Source organism: Macrosteles quadrilineatus, unplaced genomic scaffold (assembly GCF_028750875.1).
Source record: "Macrosteles quadrilineatus isolate MER2022 unplaced genomic scaffold, UCM_ALF_1.0 Scaffold_2__2_contigs__length_208266976, whole genome shotgun sequence".
NCBI classification, from domain to species: domain Eukaryota; kingdom Metazoa; phylum Arthropoda; class Insecta; order Hemiptera; family Cicadellidae; genus Macrosteles; species Macrosteles quadrilineatus.
In genome coordinates this window covers 202,023,645-202,047,863 of record NW_026542595.1, presented here as the reverse complement: position 1 = coordinate 202,047,863, position 24,219 = coordinate 202,023,645, and the positions used below count along the sequence as shown (strand labels likewise).

Genomic DNA, 24,219 nt, shown 5'->3' with positions numbered 1-24,219 from the left:
CATAAAAACATTTTATTTCAAATGTATACAATATCTAAGTTATGTGTAAGGTTACTGGGAAGAAATTGTAAAGAGTTGCCCTACAATATAGACCCATTGGATGTGGTAAAATGTATCAAAGTTGCGTAGTGTACACATATGCGATGTGGGCTATGCAGACCAAAATTCTACGTAACAGTTTTTCGTTGACTCTTAGGTTTGCTACTACTGAAAAGGTTGAACATGAATTTTAAGTAAAATATTGTTAGTTTAGTATGAAAAAATTATCAAATTTGATCATAATATGGTTTTGAACAAAGCTAACTACAACTTAGTCTATCATTAGACAAACACGAGAATTTGAGATCTTCAGTGTTATGGAATTTTCTAACCATTAAATTCATAACAGCGCTTCAGGTAGGGTATTTTCTGAAAATGGGGTCAACCAAATAAATTAAGACTACGTTTAAATATATTTAGGTTCCATAATATCATATAGAATAGTTACAGTGTAAGTATACATGCACAGCACTACCAATCGTAATAATAAAGAAAAGTATAATAAAATATCTATAAGGTTACAGAAGTTAAATCTGAATGAATTATGTTGCAAACAACTAACTGTAAAATATCTAGATGGCAAAAGGAATTCTCCACCATGTCTATTTAGGATGTCTATTTAGGACAGTTTTACCAATGAAAATGGAATACCTTAATATTTTATGCATCAAGAAATAAAATTTGGCCTCGTAACTCCAGTTTATACATGTTCAAATTGTTAAAAAGATATTGTAATATCTTCAAATTGCACTTGTAAATAGCTGCAAAATATCTGCATATAACACAAATTGCACCCTGTTAAGGTTATGCAAGTTCCTCATTAATCATTAAAATAAAATTTAATATATAAAATCATCGTTTAAATGCTTATAGGGTTTATTTTGAATGAATTATCTTGAATGTAGTGTTTTTGTAATACCTAACCTAATGTAAATAACATTGGTGATACCAACCATAACACAATTTATGCTTGATTAGATATAATATTATAAAATAAATAGTAAACTTAATAATTTATATTATTAATAATACCTGCAACGATCTCTACGACAACATATACTACTACACTGTTAGTCAAAGTCCGTTAGTTAACTGGCAAGGTGAATGACGTCAATGAAGCAATTTCAACAATCATCATGTCACAAGTGTAACCTATTAATCTGGCTCATGATCTACTTCAACATTTATACGGGAAATCAGCGAAATAAAAATCATGAGCGAATTTGTAGCTATCTTATTGCACTAGCTATTTCAAATAGTGTTACATATTGTATTTTTATTTTCAATATGGTAAAAAAATACAAATTACAATTTAATACATGACTAGCAACCTGCGTCACTTCAAAAACCGTGATTTGATTTATCGTTGATAAGGTTAAAAAGGATCATTTCTCATTATATATCTATTATATGCATTGCGAGCCCTATTATTTTCATTGCGTGAGCGATCTCTTCGAGGTATCTTAGAAAAATTACAAATACCAATGAAACATAATATCACAACACAAAAACTATCGTAGGCTAAAACATTTTCTTCTTTATATTTTATACAAATAACATTACCTACAAAGTTTTACTTGAATTCACTGAAACATCACCAACTACATAACTTAATTTTCGTATGGATGTAAACAACTTTGTATAATGACCATCTGTTAGTTTTGATGTAAACAAAATTTGTTTATTCAATATAAACTTGAAAGAGTTCAGATGATTGAAAACAGAATTCAGCACAAACTATGAAATTTTGAAAGCCTATAGGACGAAGGGCATTCACGTGATATCATCCAAACCCGCAAAAGGCACATCTAGAGGATAAACAATTTAAATTGATACCATATATGCCTACAAAAATAAATATTTAGGGGTAAATTTGCTGCACACAAAAATCCAACAAATTCTTTTGATAATATACGTGGATATAACAGATATATACGTGGTAATATTTCGTTTGATATATAACATGCATTTTTATGAAGGTACAAAAAAGTATAACTCCCATAAAAATAAAGTAAGCACGATCTGATTCGTGCCATTCCGAAACGATCTAACTTAGATTCAAACCAGTGACCTTCAGATTTGAAGGTGAGCACTATAATCACTCGGCTAACCAAACAGTTAACAGTTAAGTGCTGATATAAATTACTGATTTCTGTAGGGTATTTAGACTTTAGATATAATAGTTACTTTTAAGATATAATAGGGGTCGTCCAGTGGTCGAAAAGTCAACCAAATATATGTAATTTAGGCATACAGGCTCCCCAATTTCACCCCACGCTGTATATAAAACATGTGATTGTAATTTATTCCATTTGTTTTGATTTTATGTTTATATTACGATGTTATTTCGTCACCAGCATGGCAACCCATAAGGCCCATGTTAATTTTTTAAATTTTAAATTCATTTTTTGTCCTATTTATTTTATTTTGGCTTATTTTTTAGCCTATTTTAATTTATAAAGCGAAGCTGCACTTCTACAGGCAAATATCTTGCTAACCGTGTGCATAGATTTTCCCTGCGATGCACACGAGCTGAGAAAAAAGGGTTTCATGAAACATGATGGCCTATTAATATACAATAGATACTCTTTTGAGTCAGTTCACCTATTTCAGTAACAAAATAAACGGTATCAGCAATCTGACATATCATTTATTTAGTTATCTTGTCAACAATCCTGGGTGGGAGTGTTTTATTTAAGCTGTTTATTTATTTTAAGCTACTCTTCTCCTTAGCTACATTTTAGTACATAGTATTGTAGTATAATCATACCTAGATGACAGAGTTGCTGAAGTGTTCGTCTACTCTGAAATTCCTTGGAACAATCAGTAGACTCTTTTCATTAAGACTAATAAATAGCTCTGGCCAAAACCATCTTCTCTCAGTCAGGAATAAAACTTTCTTCTCATTCATAACTTATAACTGCTTTATAATAAAAACTTATTTGTACGTGTTGTACTAACCAAATATAATCCAACTATTAACAATAACACATATAGCTTACTCTATGATAATGTATAGCAGCCATAATCAGTATTTCCTGTTTATTTAGGTACTTTATAACATTTACAAAACACGTTTTATTGTAAAAACACGATTACACTGAGGTTTCAATCAAGCAACAGGAAGAAGTCGATCTTATTGTTAGGGGAGCTTTAGTAAACATTGAGGGTTTGAGGGTTAATTTTACGGGACTTTGGTTAACTGGTTTTGATCAAGAGAATTGAGTTACTTGGGAAAAACTATTATTTTCCATCAACTTTAAACTTAATAGCTATATTTTAATGTTTCACTTCCAAACCTTTTAGGAAATAAATAATATACAATTTATTTGTACCTATAATCGTGATTTAAGAAGTAGTTTTAGAGAACACATCATAATCAACGTGCTATACAGGGTGTCCTAACCTCCTGAACGTAAATTTTTAGTGAGAATAGACCAAGTTTAAAATGATGAAGTGAGATATAGACTTTAATCCAATTGAGACACCACTTTGCCACGATAAACCAACGAAACTCAAAACCCCACTTGGGATATGTTAGCTATATTCGAGCAATGGTACTGAATTGGTAAGGAAATGATCGTATTAAAATTCACTATACGACGATTACCTTCTGCACCTATTGTGTCTAGATTTTTTTTGGAGAGTAAGTGGCTAGCTCAGTTTAATCTTGTGAAGTAGATGGTTCGTGGGTTTTCTAGTTTTAATTGTGGTTTGATTTGACAAAACGAAATTAACTTTATACGTCCAGTTATTTTAACCACCTTTCCTTACGGAACAACCCATTTGGTTTCCAATCACGTACACAAGTTGGAACTATCGAATTAATTTTTAGCATTTTTTTTTTATATAAAAAGAGGCTTTACAAAATTATTATGAGTTTATGAGACAACCAAAATCGGAAACGCAACTAGTTTGAATGAAAACCCTGTTATTATGCATCATATAGATCTGTAAAATATAAATTTTACAAGAAATAAAGTTTTCTAATGTACATATACTGCATTAACACAAAATTGATGATTATGTTCATCGCTTATCTTATGTTACATGTCGATGATCTTGGGTTCGATTCAGTCATCTTGATTATCCAGTTGCTAATCACCGGTCTAAACACAAAATTCTGGCGAATATATTTCTGTCTTATTTAGGTTAAAATTGTATACAAAGGCTAAAGATATATTAGACCTAAGGGACCACCAATCTCAGCTAAATTGCCCATGACTTGATTGTAATGGCTACATTGTTAAATATATCTTAGGATAATATATTTTTATTTTTACTTCAACCCCTTTTCCAAGCTATATGACACGAAGGATAATAAAAAAGATATTTTGGTTATTTTATCTTATATATAACTGTTCTATAGAACTTAATAAAAATACAATTTTTTTGTTTATGTTCTTATGGTATGATTAACTCTGAAAACCCCTAACCCAATCTAACATAATTCAACCTTACTGAGCCTGATTAAATATCTTCCATTTAAGCTTTAAAGTATACATGCTGCAAACTAAAGATTTACTGTCCTAACTCTTAACGTCAATTGTAATATTTTAAACAATGTGTTTAAAACGCAACTTCGGTAACTTTCAAAAGATGAGTTTATAGACCTGTCCGTCAATTCTTCCCCTTCTGGAATGTAAGCCGTTTATAATTTGATCCAGCGAGCTGCTTCAATGACAGGTTGTTATATTTCAATATTGAATTATCTTTCGATTTACTTGATATTTTAGACTACTTTTAACACAAAACATATTAATTGTTTTTATATTAATTATTTTAGAATTATTTTTAAGAAACAACATAAAATATTTTGCTAACCTGTTATAATTTGTGGTGAAGACGATAATGTTACCAATTTGTGTTCACATTGGGACAATAGTCCAAGCATGAGGAACCCCTCAGGACTATGATGACCACAGGGACATGTAATGTGCTATGTATTAACTAAACGCAACAATGGCATAGTGCTATGCAATTATATCAGTTGGAACACCAGTCTAGAAACAGCCAAGTCATGTTCTACTTCTTTTAGTAATAAGCTATAATCATCATCCGTATTCGAGCTGCAACTAATTTTAAATACAGGGTAATTCTAAATGATTATACACTTTTAAAACTCTATAAATGAAAATCTATACAACCTATCATCACGGGATGAGAATGAATTGAAAGAGGAGATACTAAAGTTTTGTTTGACACCACTTTGGTAAACATAGTTGCAGATTTAGCCTATACAGACATTTTTAGATTTCAACTACGATTTTAAATTAACTACGGGCATTTACCTCTCTGAATCTCAAAACTTCATACTATAGTACATACATATATGTTGAATTGTCAAACGTTTGTGGTAATAACACTAGGGGTCAGTTAGTTCTATAATTTACCGCTCTGTTATTGTTGTACACCACTATTGTAAGCTGTGAGGAACTGTGGTTCTGTGTTTTGGAGTTTCATTGATTTTAAATTGTGTAATCAATTAAAAATCGTTAAAATCTAAAAATGTCTTTAGAGGCTTATTTTGCAACGATGTTTACCAAAGTGGTGTCAAACAAAACATTAGAATCTCCTCTTTCAATTGATTCTCATCCCGTGATAATAGGTTGTATAGTTTTTCATTTATAGAGTTTCAAAAGTGAATCAATCACTTAGCATTACCCTGTGTTTAGGTGCACAAAAGAACGATAGTATTGTTTTATGAAAAGTTTCCAATTATAATTCTAGTCTAGCCCTTTACCAATAAAATTCAACAATTATTTCCATACAGGCATGAGTTTGTCTTTATAAATGATGCAATGACTTTCTTAGATGGAATAAAATATGTTTACAATTTCTTTCCATGCAGAAGCAATGACACAAATTACTTCCGTTCAGTAAAACACCCAAAAGTTATAGAAAACTTACTCTTAAAATGCATATATTTGATACAAATATGATATTATTGCTATTCTTCACTAACATTACCTTCTTTTACCAACTTCAAGTAGGCTATTTGAAATTGCGTTAGTGAAGCGGAGAAATGAAATATTTTATGACGCAAAGAAGACGCTGCTACGCAACCTTTTTATTGCCAACAGCAGCTTTGATATTAGAAACATTAACTGGGGAAGTCATCAACAAATCTCATTTACCTGTTTAGTACCGTGATGACGTTTAAAAAAAACCTTCTGGTTAACAATCTTGATAAAATGTAGAACAGTTTTTTGGGTTATACAAAGTGTAGTAAAACATTATACATTTGTATTTAGTTACTTTTGGCGAATCACAATTGATTGATATTGATATTGACAGGTAGTAAAAATTTACAACATCCTTCACACCAGTTTATACAGCTTGATTAATCCTATTGTATACAACAATGCTTGTAAACTTGTTTACACATTGAAATAATTGATCAAGCAGGGACGTTAACTACATTATTCGTTGTTCAATGTTTTAATCTTTTATTACTATGCAAAACCAATGCCACATAATAATGAGAACACAAAGGCTATAGGGTGAGGTGGGGTAAGTGCACTACGTAAAATCTAAAGTTTAACTTTGACCAGGTCTGAGCACATCATTTTTAATGGTAGAAAATTCATATTTTTACCATGCATTTTCAAGAATGTTCTCTATTAGTCTTAAAATTTTCCTAAAAATAAAACTCTTATAATTTTTCTTTTTTTAATTGTTTCTACCCTGTGTATGCACTTGCCCCAAATAGTGGGGCAAGTGCATTTTCTCTCTCTATATCCCATGGTAAGTGTATTAGGAAAACAGTGGGGTTAGAGCATATAGAACTTTTTGAGAGCTTTCTAACACTTTTTACAGAACTGAATTATCTCTTACAGTTTTTTAGATACAAACTTTTTTCAAAGGCGAGAAATCTTGTTTTTAAAAATGCTTAAGAACGTAATTTTGATTTCACTTATTAAATTGGGTTAATCTATTTCCTGGTAATGGGAATAAATGGTATTGATAAAAATGGGTATCCTTAAGTGTCCTTATAACTTTTCAAACATGAAAACTGTTTTTTACGTTAAAAATTAAGTTATAAAAAACACTCACTCACTCTAAAAGTCACTTATTTTTCATATTTACACATGTGTGTTGCACATGGTGTGTGCACTTGCCCCACATCAACAAAAATAGGGGGCAAGTGCACAACGCCCATCAATTTTTAAACTATAATAGATGGAAACTAAATCCAAACATGACTGAAAAGTACACTTAAAACTGTACAAAATAAACCAATAATAATAATAATAATACAATTTTTTACTTTTTTGTCATGTTTAAAAATACCTATATGATCTTTCCCTCGGAGGAAGAATTACATGATCTTTGAAAAGTTTATTCCACATGTTTAAATCATTCCATGGAAATATAGCTTTAAATGTACATCAAGTATGATAATAAAAGGAAGCTTTTGCTGCGAATCCTGGTACTGTAGGGCAAAACGTAAGCGATTGAGGTACCTCGTATGCTCTTGCCCCATTTATGCTCTTACCCCACCTCACCCTAGTAGTGTATGCAACGATCGCGTGAAGACGAGTAGTAAATTTAAGGTATTAGCCTTGGTGAGTGCTTTCAAAACTTCTTCGATTGGCTAATTACGCGAGTTGTACACAATACTTTACCTACGACTATTTTTTTTAATTACTGACCATCACTACTGATAACCTCTGGAGTCCTATGGAAGTATTATGATGGGAATGGATAACACTGTTGCTGTGTTGGCCACTGTTATATTATTACAACATTAATTTTAATGAACAAGGTGCCATCTCACGGAGGGGTTTATACGTTTGGTTTTACGAGTACCTTTGCATTACTTGGCATTTAAGCACAAAAGGTTTTGAAATTTTACATAATTTACCAAGTAGGTCTTGAAAATATATAATGAAAATTTCAGCTTGCGCATTTGTATTAACAAAATGTTGGCAAAATGTTTCAGATTTGATTGCCATACAAACTAATTTTTAAGCTATGTATTATCTGATTTCTTCTCTGCGTTGCAGTTCTGACACTCATTTTGGAACAGCTGCATGGTTTAAAAGTATTGCTTGATTCATACAAACATAACCTAACTTTTACAAGTGCAGTACTGAAACTAAAATTCTAGGAATGACTTAGTTTTACTGACAGTGTCGTACGGGTTTCGCTTCTGGTGGTGGAGTCATTATTGGCTATTTATAATTTTGCTACCTCACAAGGACTCTTCTTTGACTATAATACTTTTAATTTATTAACAGATATTGTGGATTCCTAGTTAAAAATATGTTTTTAATCGACCATAAAAACTGACCTTAAACTTGTATAGTTTGTCTACAAATACATTTTCCTTCAATATTATATTGTTAATTATTTTAAAATATTTTCAATGTACAGTTGAGAGGATGCAATTGAAAAATAAAAGGAAAAACACCCCTAACAAGAAGATACTCCCAGGTAAGGGGTGGGCGTAGCTGCTGAGAGGGAGCTCTGTTCTCTTCTGCCCATCACGGTCAAACTGGCGAGCGTAGATGGCAGCAGTGACTAGGTTGTCTATGGGGTAGTTGATCTAAAAAACATGAACCAGTTTAAAAGATAATACTATAAAAGTCAATCTTTTAATATAAATTTTGCCACTCAATATTGAACTTCATAAGTTCCCGACGGATAAATATATCAGTTTGCCTCTAAATACCATCTTGTGAAATCTATCTGACAATACCTACCTGAAGTGCCTTTTAGATATCTAAATACTTTAGTCAGTTGCAGCCAGTAACTCTCCGAGGGATCTTTTTTGTACTAGACGCCATGGAAACAACGTATATGAGGCCTAGTTTGAGTCATGAGCTACATAAAAGCAAAGGCTCCACGGGAAAAAGCTAACCAACTAAAGAAAATTTGGTAAAAATGAGACATGTTTCTTAGGATTTTTCAAATTGATAGCAATTGTGCGTATTCAACTTTAAAGTAACAAACTAAATTTAATTTAAATGTTAAACCAGCAGTACCTTCCGAATCCCTCTAACATCAGTTTTTCATAAAATTCATGTAATCTTTAATTCTTTCAAACGAGAGATTTCTTTGAAATATATTATAATAGAGTTTCTATTACTTGACCAAAACCACCACGTAAATTAAACTTTCAAAGAATGTACAGTTCTTTAGTAAAGCGAGTCTTTTTGTTACCACAAGTGTGTAACTGCACACACATAATGTGGTTTTATCTACAGACCTTGAGGTAGGCAATGATGGATCCGTTGTAGGGAGGATATTCCTCGTAGGCGAAGGCCGCAGAGGGTACGAGAGCTCCGAAGTTGTCCCCAGTGGCCGTGGTGAGGATGTCAGGGTAGATGAAGGTGCGATTATGGGTGAAAGTCCCGATGATAGTGACAGACTCGAACCTAGTCCCAGTCTTGAAGAGCTGGCCGTAGGTCGCCACCTGGGCGGAGGAGTCGTCCGACCTGAGACCGCAGGAGGAGATGGAATCGTTGACACAGGAAACTACTCCACATAACTGAACAATAAAAGTTAACAAAAAAAATCTCTTAGGATTTTCATTTTACAGTACCTTGTATAGCCTAAGGAGTTTAGTATAAGTCCTGTTAGTTCGTATGACTTTAAGTTGAGAGAGTTCTTTAATACCAAGAAAATATATATTAGAGAAACTACCTTTTTGTGGAGCTTTCAGCTTAAGATGATAACCGAATTACCGGCAAAGCCGGTAAAAGTAATCAAGGGCATTAGCAGTTTCATCCAAACTTCCACCAGAAATCCAACCAAGAAGGGGGCCTTCATTTACTACTTACAATATATGCAACAAACATATAAATAACATTTCTTTTCTAATGTATAAAATATCTTTCATTAAATACAACAAGCATACTCAATCAAACTAAAACTGCTCTAGAAATGCTCTGCTATTCAAACTAAAAGTCCCAAATATTTTTAGCGTTTTTAAGAGTAAATCTTGTCAGATTAACCACCTGGCCTTTTCAATATGCTCAATAGTAGTTTTCATCACTAGGAGAGAAAGATGCTTTTTTTAAAACGTAATCGTCCAAGCTTGGAAATACGATTAAGTACCAAAAAGACACTTTCGTTCCGTGTGATGAACCACTATTTTCGTCATACTGTGGAAATTACCTTCTAATCGTCACAAAATTAGCACATAATTTGAGGTTATACTAAGACGTCATTAATGCTGCGTTGTTTACAAAAACAGATACAATTTTGAGGTTAGCGAGCCAAAAACATTATCATTTGTTTTTTATGTTCCCTATTTGAAGTTACCCACCTAAAAACGATGATTTTGTAGAAAATCTAGAAAACTAAAACCGGCCGCTTTTTGGACAGTATGATGATTTTCTTAATACTCAATTTTGTGTGTGTGAGTGTTAATTATTTCAGTTGTACTCTACCTGAACTCCACCAGTGGCAACTCCCCCGCCGTACCATCGTACACCATCGAAAGCCACAAGTCTATAGAACTGACGACTGAAGTCGTCTCCTCTGGATGGTGCTGAAGGTTTGGTCGCATTGAAAATACTAGTCACTCTGACCTGAAAGCAAATAACTCTGTAGGAGCTATAAAACACTGACTAATTTATTGTAAATATCTATGAAATTTACGTATAAACGATGTTCAATCGTGTCAGGCTCCTCTAACATTAATCAACGTTAAGTATTGGATACTGTCCAATACAGGGATATTGCAGGGGTATCTAAGCTATGATTAGATTATAGTATAAATAAACAGTTGTGGAGTTACAGTTCATTCTGGTTGATAAACTTGACCTTTTGACAATGACCCATGAAGTAACACTTGCAGTAGTAAACTCTATGCAGCTTGGATATGTTCATATTATGTGTAACTTTATGTCATTTGATAAGAATGTTAGTGGTTAGTTTTATCATTAAAACGTGAACTAATTATATAAACTCTTAATTAATGGGGTAAGTAAAAACAAGACTTAAAAGTGCTTAAACACTTTTAGGCCAATGGATAAACTTAGCACTTGAAATCTTTTCAAGCGTGTAACAGGTGCCCATTTTCAGGTCCCTTTTTGAAAGTAAACTCCGTTGAAAACAACTACAACCAACCCAATTTAGTTTCAACTTTCCCCAAGATGGATTGATTAAACGTATCAGCTAAGTCATTTAATATCTTTGCTGGTTAATCTACAACGTCACCTCCAAAAGATAAAATTCAACTGTCTACTTTGACTGTGGATCTCTTTATTGTATTTTGGCTATATTTTACTGATACCTCAAAGTCACAGCAGACAACTCCCTGACAGATAGTAGTCTTTGTTGTGAGATTCAAAGCCAGGGAGGAGTCCTGGAGCGGCGCCGCCGAGGCTGACGAGGGATAAAATCCCGAGGGAAACAACTGACGACTCCTGTAGACATCCGTGTAGTCCCTCAGGAGGAACAGGGAGCTGTTTGTGTGTTGATCTTCTAGCAGATGGACTTCTACGTCGCTGAACTCATTGGATACAACATTCTTTACAGGCTCCTTGTAGGTGGTAGGCCTTGCAGGGTCTTTGGTGTGGAAGAGTTTGTTGTCAGGTTCTGTGAAATGAGTCATACTTTAAGGTACCAATTAAGATAATGTATGTTGTGAACATTTTGATTACTGAGGGATACAGAGTCCACCTGATGGTTTGAGTGGAGTTCAATCTTAGTAAATGTTGATCGGTCTTTTTATGAATGGTAAATTTATTATTCATTGAATTATTTTGATAGACACAAATGGGCTAAGCTAAAGAATCAACTTCGAATGATTGACCTGAATTTTATTTTGACAACGCCAACAAATTTGCGTATTTTTAGGCGGAAAAGAGTTCGTATGTAGGATGAAGGGTAAGTGAGTTAACCAGCTTTGTTACTCAACAAATTCTTTAGTATTTTTAGACCAGACCAGTAATATTTGGATAAGTATAATTTTCATTTAACGCTATTTATACAAGCGCTATTTATTCAAGTTCAAATAAAGACCCTCAAAATGCTACTTACTCGTAATATGATCGAACTGGCTATTTACAGATCCGTAGCAAGCCGTATATCCACTCAGCTATCCAGCTATTAGCGAATATTTCCCCGTTATTTAAAACAATAAGATATTACTGTAGGTCTCATGGTAAGACTTATTAAGACGCAGAACCGATCTACTTTTACGTTTTTGTGTCCCTAAAATCACCACCCTTTCAAATTTATATTTAAATAGACTATGAATCTGCCAGTTTGATTGGAAAATTTTAGTGATATTCCAACCAAACCGGAAAATTTGCTTGGTCCGTAGCTTTGATGTGGTGGGGATATCTATTTATTTACTTTAGTCGATGAAAAAAGGAAAATGTAGACTAATATCATAACATTCATAGTGTAATCTGTACTCACTCTTGGCTCTGTCAGCCATCCCTTTTGGAAAAAATAAGTTTGAAGTTTTGACTTGAAAAGGGCCATGGGATTTAGTTTTGGAATCTGAATCCTGACACGAAAACATTAAAAAATTTAAAGTTTGGCAACAAATTTTATAAATATCAACCACTGGTACTATCTAATCGTTTCCGGGGTACATAAAATTTTTATTCAAATCTGTATAAGTTTACTGGTAAAATATTATGTGCAGCCGGCAAGGCATATTTTCCCGTCCTTGAATAGTGTAATAAGCTAAATCTACTAAAAAAAATCTACAATTTTCAACTCTCACCGAAGTTCTTGGACACGTTGGCTATGAGTAGTCTGGAGGTACGTGAGTTAGTCTGGAAGTACTGAAGCGCTCCTCGTCTGCCGTGGTAGATCCCTGAACCTGTACCTCCTGAAGAAGGGTAGTTACACCCTGAGGCAAGGAGGACTGTGTCTAGACTGTAGGCGAATCCCCACTGGGCCTGGATGGCTAAATACAATAAAGGTAACTGAATAACAAATCTATTTTAAATTGTATGTTAAAAAGACATCGGGTATTGTATTAAGTTGTCATTAATATTTTAGTGAGGAAGATGCTAGGTCTGAGTAATTAAACTGTTCCGAACATGTTTATGAAATACCCTAAATTCTCTAAACTATGTAAACTGTTACATAGTATCAGTCATGCAAAATATCATTGTTAGAAGTAGTTTGGCTTCACTGCTCCGGACCACATATTAGAATAATATATTTTTATAACCTGTTTACTATTCTTTGTTTGCTTTTTTCAGTTCGTTGTCAACCTTGTTTAATCAAACTATCAATCAAATTTGATTCTTTTATTGAAATCTAAACACTAAATCGTCATTATTAACAATAATTGTTAGTAATGGGTTTTACTAAAATTGTTTGAAAAGACTTAATTAATACAGATAAAACATTCTACGTTAATCGCAGTGAGAAGTGTAATATTTGGAATGTTATACGTATGAACTTTAAACATTGTTACCAACCAAGCCAATGAATTGATTTTGTTAGTATCATAAAATATAAATGAACAGACAGTATAATCGATTGAAGTCAAAGGGGTTTTGAATATTAAAAGGTCGAATACTGTAAGATATTATCATTTTGGAAATAGCCATAAAAATAGTTTAGCAGCAAATGGAAGGAATACATGAGATCTAACTTTTTATACAAACAGAAAATTTTCTTAAACAAACCCCTAAAATATGTAGGGTTTTAGCAATATTAATTTTAAATATTGGAATTCATACAATTGATATAAACATTTCTACCGTGATCAACACACAAACCTAATATTTAAATTTAAAGTTAAAGAAACATTTGAAGACTAAACACTGTCATAACTCATTGTATCTATGTACTAGTTAATTTAATAATTGACTGCCACTACATCTATAATAATGAATAGGTAAGTGTCAATTGATTTGATTAGGTTTAAGTGGCCCTCGTGGAATGATGTTGGCAAACACGTCGAAACCAAACTGTGCTAGAAATGGAATCAGCTGATTACAGGTGAATTGAATTGAACGTTGTATAGCATCTTTCTTCATAAAAGTCTAATTCTAATATGAAGCTTTATTGTATTAAAATGACACATGCCAGAGCAGTAAATCAATTAGTATTTTACAAGTATTTTTTATTAAGATTTGATCAAACTATTATGAAAGATAGATATTAAATTAATTGACTTTGAAATAATGTTTGATTACTTCAAACAAAATATCGTTTACTACCCTCACAAAAGTATCATTTCGGGACTAAGTGTTTTCCGCGTTCGCTTTCACCACGCTATCTTTCTATGAGGTCACTTTTGGGACTAGAGTGAAATATTTTATTCATTAACAAATTGCCGTTCTTTGTGTACATTAAATGATAAAATTAGTAGAATAAAATGGATGATCTGGGCAGCTTCATCACCGACTATGGTCGACAAATAGCTCCATGATCAAGGACACCTGGATCCATGTTCTAGCCATCAAAAAACTACTGACATATCTGATCAAACTGCCTATCATTTGATTGTTAGGAGAGGAATATCAGCTCCCCAGTAGTAAAAGCCATTTTGGTAATTTAATGCTCAAATAGTATACTTTACGCAGCACTTTACCCGAACTGTTATCGATTGACAAGGTTTTATTTATTTTATCCACATTACCTGTCAGGAAAGGTAGCTCTGAGATCCAGCAATGAGGAAATGCGAAGTGTTTAACTCCGTAGTCTCTGGCTAGAACCACTCCTGGCTCTTCAAAGTCTATATCGAAGCATATGAACATGCCAAAGGTCACATTGAAATCTGTAGTGAAGGTGTGAAGATCTAGAGCAGGCTTGGTGACTGGCTCTCCATAAGGGTTAAACTTCCTGTACCTAAAAAAAAATCTGTGTTAGGATTTTGTTATTTACCTTTGGGTTAGTTAATAATGTTGCACTCATGAAAATCTTTGTTCTTGCAACAGACAATGTTTAATGGAGAATTAAACAAATAATAAAATAACAGATACGTTTGAACCATAAGGTGAAGGGGCAGAGCCCATAAAACAGCGATACACAGAATCTGTGTTCACTGCAATATACAGACGTAGGCGATGAATTAGGCAATGGTGGTGTATAAGGTGAAGTGGAGGAATAATGAAAAAAATACGGAAGGAAACTCCAAATAGAAGAAGACCGACCCTTCTGGACAGCCAAAGAAGATGTGGAATTAAAAATAACAAAATATATGAGATTGTTGAGGGCCTTTGAAGAAAGTTTAACGGACCGGAGCAAGTGTAGGCAAAAATTAAAAAAAGTATAAAAAAGTAGGTGAGGCAAAAATTTTTAACTGATCATTGTAGGTAGTAAAATAGAGTAAAAAAGCATATATTTTTATCACATCTAAGCTTGTTCAAGTTTTTTTTTATGTAAACTATGCTTCGATTTGTGTTTGTTTTAGAAGAATCCATATCATTAAAGTATGGTAGCAAAGAACACAATTTAGTTTAGAATACTTGGATATAGCATGGGGTTGTTGAGTTGATGAAATTAAAAATATGTATCTTTCAAACACAAACATACATGTTTTTACGTACAAAAAAAGTCCTATATTTTTGTATACATCATGTTCAGCAACTCCTAGTTTATTGAAAATATAGTTTAATTTAACGCGTTGTACAACTTGTGAGTATATAAACAAAATTGTTGCAAAATCTCTAGAGTCTACACTCATAAAATTATAACTTTATTTAACAGTTTCAATATGATGATATGTAAAGTATGTGGAGGATCTAATTTTAAATAGGAGATTTTTTGGTGAATCTTAGTTTAACGTCCACTATAAACTATGATTGATTGTGTCTCAAGAAGTAATACTACACCCACCTTGCCACAACAGTTCCATTCTTGTCTATAGCCACATTGCTGTTGTAGTATTCAGTTTTGTTAGTTGTCGAATTGTAGTATTGTTCTCCTGTGTTTATCACAGCGTACATGTTGTACTTTTTTGCCGCACAGGATAGCAGTACAAGAGCCTAAAATATAATAGGTGATGTTAGTAGAGTATTATCACCTTTAAGAGGATTATTCTATAAGATGGTATAGCTATATAACACTGTATAAGATGGAGGTGGTTTCTGTTGTATGTGCCTTAGGATAAACCCAAAAACAACTCAAACTAATGGATTGATATTAATACCCCCGCCGCAGCAAACCTGCAGACTAAGCGAACTTCAACTTGTTTGATTACATATTTACTAAAATATTTCCATAAATAAGACATATTTATTCCCAATTTAAAGAACATTAGATTTAACGGTACTTTCCTGTTAAAGGGAACATTCATTATTATCGATGATTTTTTCGATATATCGATATCTTTGTTTTCCGATCCATTACAAATTGACAACAACTAACTAACTGATCTTGTTTAGGCTAAAACAGTCTATTATATGGACTAAGAAATGAAACTGTTCTAAGCTACCTAACATAACCAACCAAACTTGCTGTACCATTTAAAAACTCCGTTTGATAACAGAAAAGGCAAGTTAAACACGGAATTTTGAAATGTTACAGCAAGTTTGGTTAGTTATGTTAGGTAATTTTTTTAGAACAGTTTAATTGTATTATTGTTTGTTGATACTGAACAATATTTATCGTAGTTGTCTGCTGATATGTTTCAATTTGTTAAAATCGATATATCGAGAAAAAAACCATCGATAATAATGAATGTTCCCTTTAACAGGAAAGTACCGACTTAACGAGTGCTTAGGTTTGCTGCTACGGGGAAGGTGATCAGTGTTTTTTGACCAAACGTCAATAGTATAGGACATAAACAAGAAAACTACAACAGTTTTCATTTTCTCCATACGAATAACATGGGAATTATAAATTTGCACTTTTTTAATTTTCTCCGTAACTATTAGGCATACAACAATGCTTCAATATACTAAATATTTTTTTAAGATATACAAAATGGTTGGGAAAGAAATTACAAAATTTTATTTTTTTAGGGTCAAAAATGGGAAAAAGCCATTTTTACCCCATAAAACCCCCCATAAACCCCCGTTCCCATGGTCCGATTATGCTGGTTCGCGAACTCGTTCGAATAAACGTAGGTTTCACGTTCATACCAAATTTCATCAAAATCGGATAGTTTTTGTTCGAGTTATCGTGCTAACGGACACATATATATAATATCATTTAGGTAACATATAAATTAGTTCCTACAATTATTGACATTATAGTAAATATAACATACTTCATTAGGCCTAGTCTTAAGTCTTATTATTTTAAATACGATGGTGAAATGCGGTCGCAGCATAGATATTACGACAAAAAAAACTTCGGATAAGAAAAAATTGACATAGTAAAACCATACTACTGATATTGTGGTCTTAGACTAAAGAGGATCCTGGTTCAAAAACAACATACGCAAACCTTTTCTTGGGTCATATCTAAAAAAGTATATGCACTCTAATCTTCATACGTTACCGTATGGTACTTGGTAGAATCGGTACAAGGGTTTGCCTTTTCGTCAGGTGATGGAAGTTCAATAGATTTTCTGACATTGTGGCCAAACAGTCCGCCTTCTGGAAATACTATAATATCCACCTGCGGAAAAGGTCACAATTAATATTATAACGGAAACCAATTACTAAACCTGATCAATTTAAGTATACCAATGTATTAAATGACAGTATTGAGTAAAATTATCGTCGTTAGATATATCTATCTTTCTACACGAGATTAACAAGGAATTAGTCAAACTTAACAGTTGTGGTTGTTAAATACATCAATAAAGATTACAACGTCTTAGCGAAAAATAAATAATGCACAAGATAAGTATACGAAGCACGCTTGAGTGATATAACATCCAAGTGTAGGCTATAAATACCTAGCCTGAATAAAAAAAAACAAAGCATTCATATCTCTGATAAGTAATGAAGCAGTGTATTTTTAATCTTTAAAAACATTTCCAAAGTAAAATAGAAAAAAACGCATTGCTAGTTACACATAAACGCTTCCTCAATTTTAATATCCAGTGTATGTCTTGGTAAAATATGTAATCTTTGGTAAAACCCCAAATATTGACAAATGACAAATGACAAATGACAAACTTTATTGCCTTTAAAACATGTTACATGCATGGCATCGTCCGGGAAGAATACAGTATAATAATAATTAACATCAGGCCTAGTATACATCTAAGACTTCTATTTAACATTCTATTGACTAGACCTATAAGTTGAAATATAGATTGGGTTGAGACAAATATTCTACAAACTCATTCACATCATATATACAAATATCTAACAATAAACTTTTTAAACATGTTTTAAATTTCTTATCATCTAACAACTTAATATTTTGAGGAAGATAGTTAAAGATTCTTTTACCTGTTTCAAAAGGTGAATTAATAGTAGCTTGATAATTGCACTGATTGACTCTCAAAAAACTATTTTGTCTAGTACAATGACTATGAACTAAACTATTGGTAGGAAATTCATTTATGTTAGACTTAATACATTGCAATAAATTTAACACATACAATGCAGGTACAGTTAACACTCTTAGTTTTCTAAAAAGTGGCTTACAGTGGGTTCTTCTCCTTACTTTACACATTACTCTCAAAGCTCTTTTTTGTAACACTAACAATTTCTTAATATTATTATCACAGCCCCAAATCACAATACCATACATCAAGTGACTTTGAATTAGAGAGAAATAAACTGCTAACAAAATATCTAAGCTTACTATATTACTAAGTCTTCTGATCACAAAAGTGCTTCTAGAAACCTTTTTACATACATTTGAGATGTGGTAATGTTTGTGTTGTACATACATTTGATTATGAAACTTATTTAAACAAAGCGGCAAAAAACTACAAAACTGTCCTTATCTGTCAGACCTTGTAAAATAATTCCAAGTAAAGAACAAATTACCTCACTTAATGATGCGTTACGCATAAAATCCGTGAAAACTGCAGCATTGGCCAGCATAACCTCGTCGGCGCTAAAGCTAGGGTAGGTCGGGGATCCATACTCCACCACAGCGGCTGTGTAGTAGTCTGTAGTAGCTGCATAGCTCTACAACAAACAACAATACCATTGACTGTGGATACTAAAGGAGACGACATCCATATGAGCTGTTGCCAATTTTGTAGTGAAAGTACTTAGGGTATTTGTCGCTTACAGAGTGTACTTACTAGAAATGACTTTCAGGTATTTAAGTAGACACAAAATATGCGGGACATCCTCGTATATGGACCTGACTTATTCAATTTAGCATTTAAAATGATATAGTTTAATTATAAGAGAGTGCTACGATCTAAAATTTGCTTTCTCCCTTTGGTGTATTAGTGAGATAGTTGATTTGATATATAGTGCAATTTTTAGGAGTCTTTTGTGAATAATTTGTCTTTTTGAACTCTAAGAAGCCTAATGTTAAGTTTTTAAATCTCTGGTTTATTTTAATACAACGTACAATAAAAATATTAAGTATAAGATCCTTTACAAATTTTACTTATACAAATCTAAAGAATTTCCAAAAGAAAAGCCAGTTTGTTGGGTAGTTTCTTTTATGAACAGTTCATGATATTTTTATACATACATTGATTTAAAAAGAGTTTTAAAAACGTAAAACACTTTAGTATTGCTTTTGCAGAAAAGACTAGATAAAGCTAGCAGTCATGCCTACCTGATAAGCAGTTAGAAGCAACAGTAGGCCTACTAGTGTCTTCATCACAACAGCTACAACATCTGCCGGGTAGATAACACTAGTTGAATTGGGGTCGATTCAAGTGGCTTCAGATAAACACAATCTCTCGCAGATAAAGTTGTAAACATGCACTACCAGCCTTGACTTTACATTTTAATTAATTGATATAAATTATCACATAAGTAACTAAATCACACTTGTATATAAATAATAACACACAAATAACTAAAATCGATTAAGATTTTTTTGTGTTTCATACAATATTGATATTTTTAAATTGTTTTTGTTTAATTTGGAACGTAATTTCTTATTAATCAGTTTACTTTATTTTACAATTTTAATTAGCACCAATAAACTAAATTGTGATCAAAATTAGATACATGGCTGGTCTAATGCAGCTGGGCATAGGTTAAGATCCCAACAATCACCAATAGATTTAAACTAAGCCGTGAAGTTGTTTGGAGGCCAAAAATTAAGGTCCACTAACTGGAAAAAAAACTCCATTATGGAGGATTTCTTTATACAAAAAGACTACGTAATAATACCATTGATTATATAAACACTAGTAATACTCGTAAATTAGTTATATACATGTCATTATAATTAAGTAAATATGTTTACTATTTGGTTATCAATGCTTGAATCAAAACTTGCTAATCCTACTAATATTATAAATGAGAAAGTTTGGATGTATGGATGTATGGATGTATGGATGTATGTTTGTGACAAGTGAACGCGAAAAATACTGGACGGATTGGGCTGAAATTTGGCATGATGATAGCTCACATTCCCGATTAACATATAGGCATATTCTTATTTCAAAAATCCTTTCGGGCTCCGCCCCAGTGGCTCTGGAGTTTCCCATGTTAACCTTATGAGAAATGGAATTATTGAATCTTAACAGCTGTTTCAATTAAACAAGTTGGTTCTGTTCTATGATGTTCATAGCATTAAAGTTACAAGGATTACCAACAGGGTGCAGCACTATTATTTCTTTTACATTTATGAAAACAGCTAATTTGCAAACAAAAGGTGAGTGAGCGTAGCGAACGAACTTCAACCTGGAGGGGAGTTAGCGTAGCGAACGAGATAACCTGAAGGCAAGTGAGCGCAGCGAACGAGCTCCAACCTAAAGGTGAGTGAGCGTAGCAAACGAGCTCCAACCTAAAGGTGAGTGAGCGTAGCGAACAAACTTCAACCAGGACGTGATTGAGCCATAAAACGAGATAATCTTGAAAATTAAGAAGTTAAACGGGGCAAAGCCCGCGGGTTACAGCTAGTATGAACATAAAAGTGTACAAAACGTAGTTACTCAAAAAAGAATTTTACCTAGCTGTTCGAGTAGTTTAGTTAGGTTAGGTTAGGTTAGAACAGTGTCATCTAACCTAGCCTAACCTAACTAACCAAACTTATCCAACAGCTTAAAATTTGCAGTACCGGTAGTTATCCACTATTTCGTCTGTTTTCTCCAAATTTATATAGCGTGTGATCAAAAACCCTTTCTAAATATTGTATGTTTATTATTTATTACCTATATAAGTTACCTATAAAAGGGTTCAACAAGTTATACAAGTGTAATAGGAAAAATAGAGTTGTGGGCGCGTAACGGATTTTGACCTAAGGGAGTTCAAAGAAATCAAGACTTATTAGTTCTATTAGCGAATTTCCCTATAGGGAAGTAAGCTATTACCGTAGGTGGCATGGTAAGACCTAGGCCCGGGACCGATTTACTTTTACATTTTGATGTCCCCAGTGGCCAAAAACACCATTCTTTAAAATTTTTATATATGTATATATATATATATACATAGATTTATATATATATATATGTGTGTGTGTCCGTGAACGCGATAACTTGAGTAATTTTAGTCCGATTTTAATGAAATTTGGTTTAAAGGTGTAAAGCAGGATAAACTTGAATGAGTTCGCGAACCAGCATGATCGGACTATGGGAACGGGGGTTTATGGGGGGTTTTATGGGGTAAAAATAGGGTTTTCCCATTTTTGACCCTAAAAACACAAAATTTCACAATTTCTTTCCAAACCATTATGTAGAGCTTAAAGAAACAAATAATTTAGTATATAGAAGCGTTATTATGCGCCTAAAGGTTAAGAAGAAAATTCGAAAAAAAATTTAATTTTAAAATTCCCAGTGTTATTCTTATGGAGAATAAGTCAACTGTTGTAGTTTGCTTGTTTATGAACATAATTTGATCAAATTTGGAAAATACATTAATTTCTTACTAAACTACAGTACCTATTAACATTTTACTTAAAAAAAACACGTTTTTACCCTCCCTGTTACAGCAAACCTAAGTACTCGTTAAACTAAAACTATTTAAATAGACAATAAATGTGATATTTTTAAGGAGACATTTTAGTGTAAATCCAATCTGGCAAATGGAAATTCGCTAAGTCTGCAGGTTTGCTGTGGCGGGGGTATTTTATTAATAGTGCCATGCTTGAATTATATTTAATTGTTGATTAATTGTAACAATTTATTGCTCCGACGCGTAAGAGCGAAGCCGGAGTTTTATTTTAAGGACATGTATTGGAATGTATTGGAGGACATTGTCATTTACTTTGTGAAAAGTTGTAACCCAGTTGGATAGGTAGCTTCTGCGTTCATCTGGAAAAAGCAGATACAGAATGAAATCACATAAGTTATAAAACAAATTTGTTCAGTAAAAATTATAGAATTGCACCTATAAATAGTGTCATATGAAAAATGCACTTTAAAATGTCACATTGGTGGCTTAACACTATTTGTGCTGTCGACATGTTTGAACATAAAATTTGCATTTATTTCAATGTTAAGCAACTGCGGGAATTCCCGTCATCAGCACCCAACGTGTTAAACAGACCTCAAACCAAAGGCATAGATGTTTGTTTATGTCTGTATAGCCAAAAACCCCTAGAGTTAGCATAGAGGGACTGTGATAATTGTTTGTGGGAAGGTTCAGTAAGTAAACAACATGAGTGTAAGTCCGCCTAAGTGCGGTGCACAAGTGATTACTCTATGTATCATAATATGTGTATACAGGGTGTCACAAAAAAGTGTGATGGGCTATACAGGACCTAATTTTACATGCAAAAATAAGTCAAAAATGAAGAATAAAATTTTTTGGATTTCGGCTTAGTTTAGCCGTAATCCGCCAATTTGTTTTTTGGGGAAAATATTTATTATTTCAAAATCCCTTTCAGATATTTTTACGAAACATGGCAAAATTGTTAACACTATAGTAAACATTTATAAAAAAAAATATTATTTTAACTTTCTAAATTTCAAAATGGCGGCCGTTTGAATTTTTTAATGCACAAAATTTTGATTTAAGTACCGGTTTTCATGAAATTTGTCATTAAAAAATTCAAACGGCCACCATTTTGAAATTTGGAAAGTTAAAATAATAATTTTTTTTTATAAATGTTACTTACTATAGTGTAAACAATTTTGCCAAGTTTCGTAAAAATATCTGAAAGGGATTTTGAAATAATAAATATTTTCCCCAAAAAACAAAATGGCGGATTACGGCTAAACTAAGCCGAAATCCAAAAAATTTTATTCTTCATTTTTGACTTATTTTTGCATGTAGAATTAGGCCCTGTATAGCCCATCACACTTTTTTCTGACACCCTGTACAACTTGTATATATATGTATATAATAAATAATATAATGTAATATGTATATAATATGTAAAATATGTGCTTGCTTTCAAACACAATGTTCTTAAATGAAGGGGTTTACAATATTATTAAATTGAAACCTGTAAAACATTTTTTTTTGTATCCTGTAATACTTGTGACCAAAATAAATCGCATGGATTCAGCTAAAAGAAATAGTACAGCCTATATCAACTTAATCTTAAGTCAAAATATCTTATTCTAAGACTAAATTAAGTTTTAAAATTTAGATGTGCTGAAAAGGGTTTTATATAGTAAAAATGAGACTGCACGATTTTTGTTTATTGAATAAGATTTTTCTTTAATGAAAAGCTTTAGGGTAAATCTATAGCTGCCTCTATTCTATCTTAACCGAGTTTTAAAATGTTATTTTTCGTTTTACTCCTGCTTGATGCGATATCTTAACTCTACTAATTTTGTGTTATTTTCTTTGTTACAGTAATTGCTCCTGGCTAACAACACTACAGGCTTACTTTATCATTAAAAAAATTACACCCTAAACACAATGACATAAAACCCTCCCAAAGTGAAGAGGAATCAGCCATGTTGTATTTGGTTTATACCCATCATAAACCTAGTGTAGCAGAAGTCATGTCTTTAGGGGATGAAAGTACTTCTAGAATGTTTTGGTCCTTGACAAATGCAATCCCCAGGTTTTATAGGTCTAAAGCTGCGCAGCAAAGCCAACGTACAAAATTATAATTTAAAAATCCAATAATTTTGACCCATGGATCATTAGGATGGAAAATGGTTGCTTACAAATACTGTATATCCATAAATAAACGACAAATGGATACATATACTGCATACTTACTTTCATACTTTGGCACTCACTTCATATTTTAACATGTAGAAAACTAAATACTGTATATTTTTAGATAAAATAAAAACCC

The 24,219-nt window shown here is 32.6% G+C and overlaps 1 protein-coding gene across 1 annotated transcript; it reads right to left on the bottom strand.

The window, feature by feature from the left end:
• Positions 1-6,353: 6,353 nt before the first annotated feature.
• LOC128987151 (vanin-like protein 1) lies at positions 6,354-19,687 on the bottom strand. Its single transcript, XM_054407885.1, has 10 exons — positions 19,624-19,687; positions 18,870-19,013; positions 17,419-17,538; positions 15,811-15,959; positions 14,612-14,820; positions 12,734-12,919; positions 11,288-11,592; positions 10,440-10,580; positions 9,254-9,535; positions 6,354-8,590 (listed from the first exon to the last, which is right to left on the bottom strand). Exons 1-10 carry the CDS (start codon positions 19,666-19,668, stop codon positions 8,408-8,410), a joined length of 1,764 nt encoding a protein of 587 aa, XP_054263860.1. The 5' UTR covers positions 19,669-19,687; the 3' UTR covers positions 6,354-8,407.
• Positions 19,688-24,219: the final 4,532 nt, after the last annotated feature.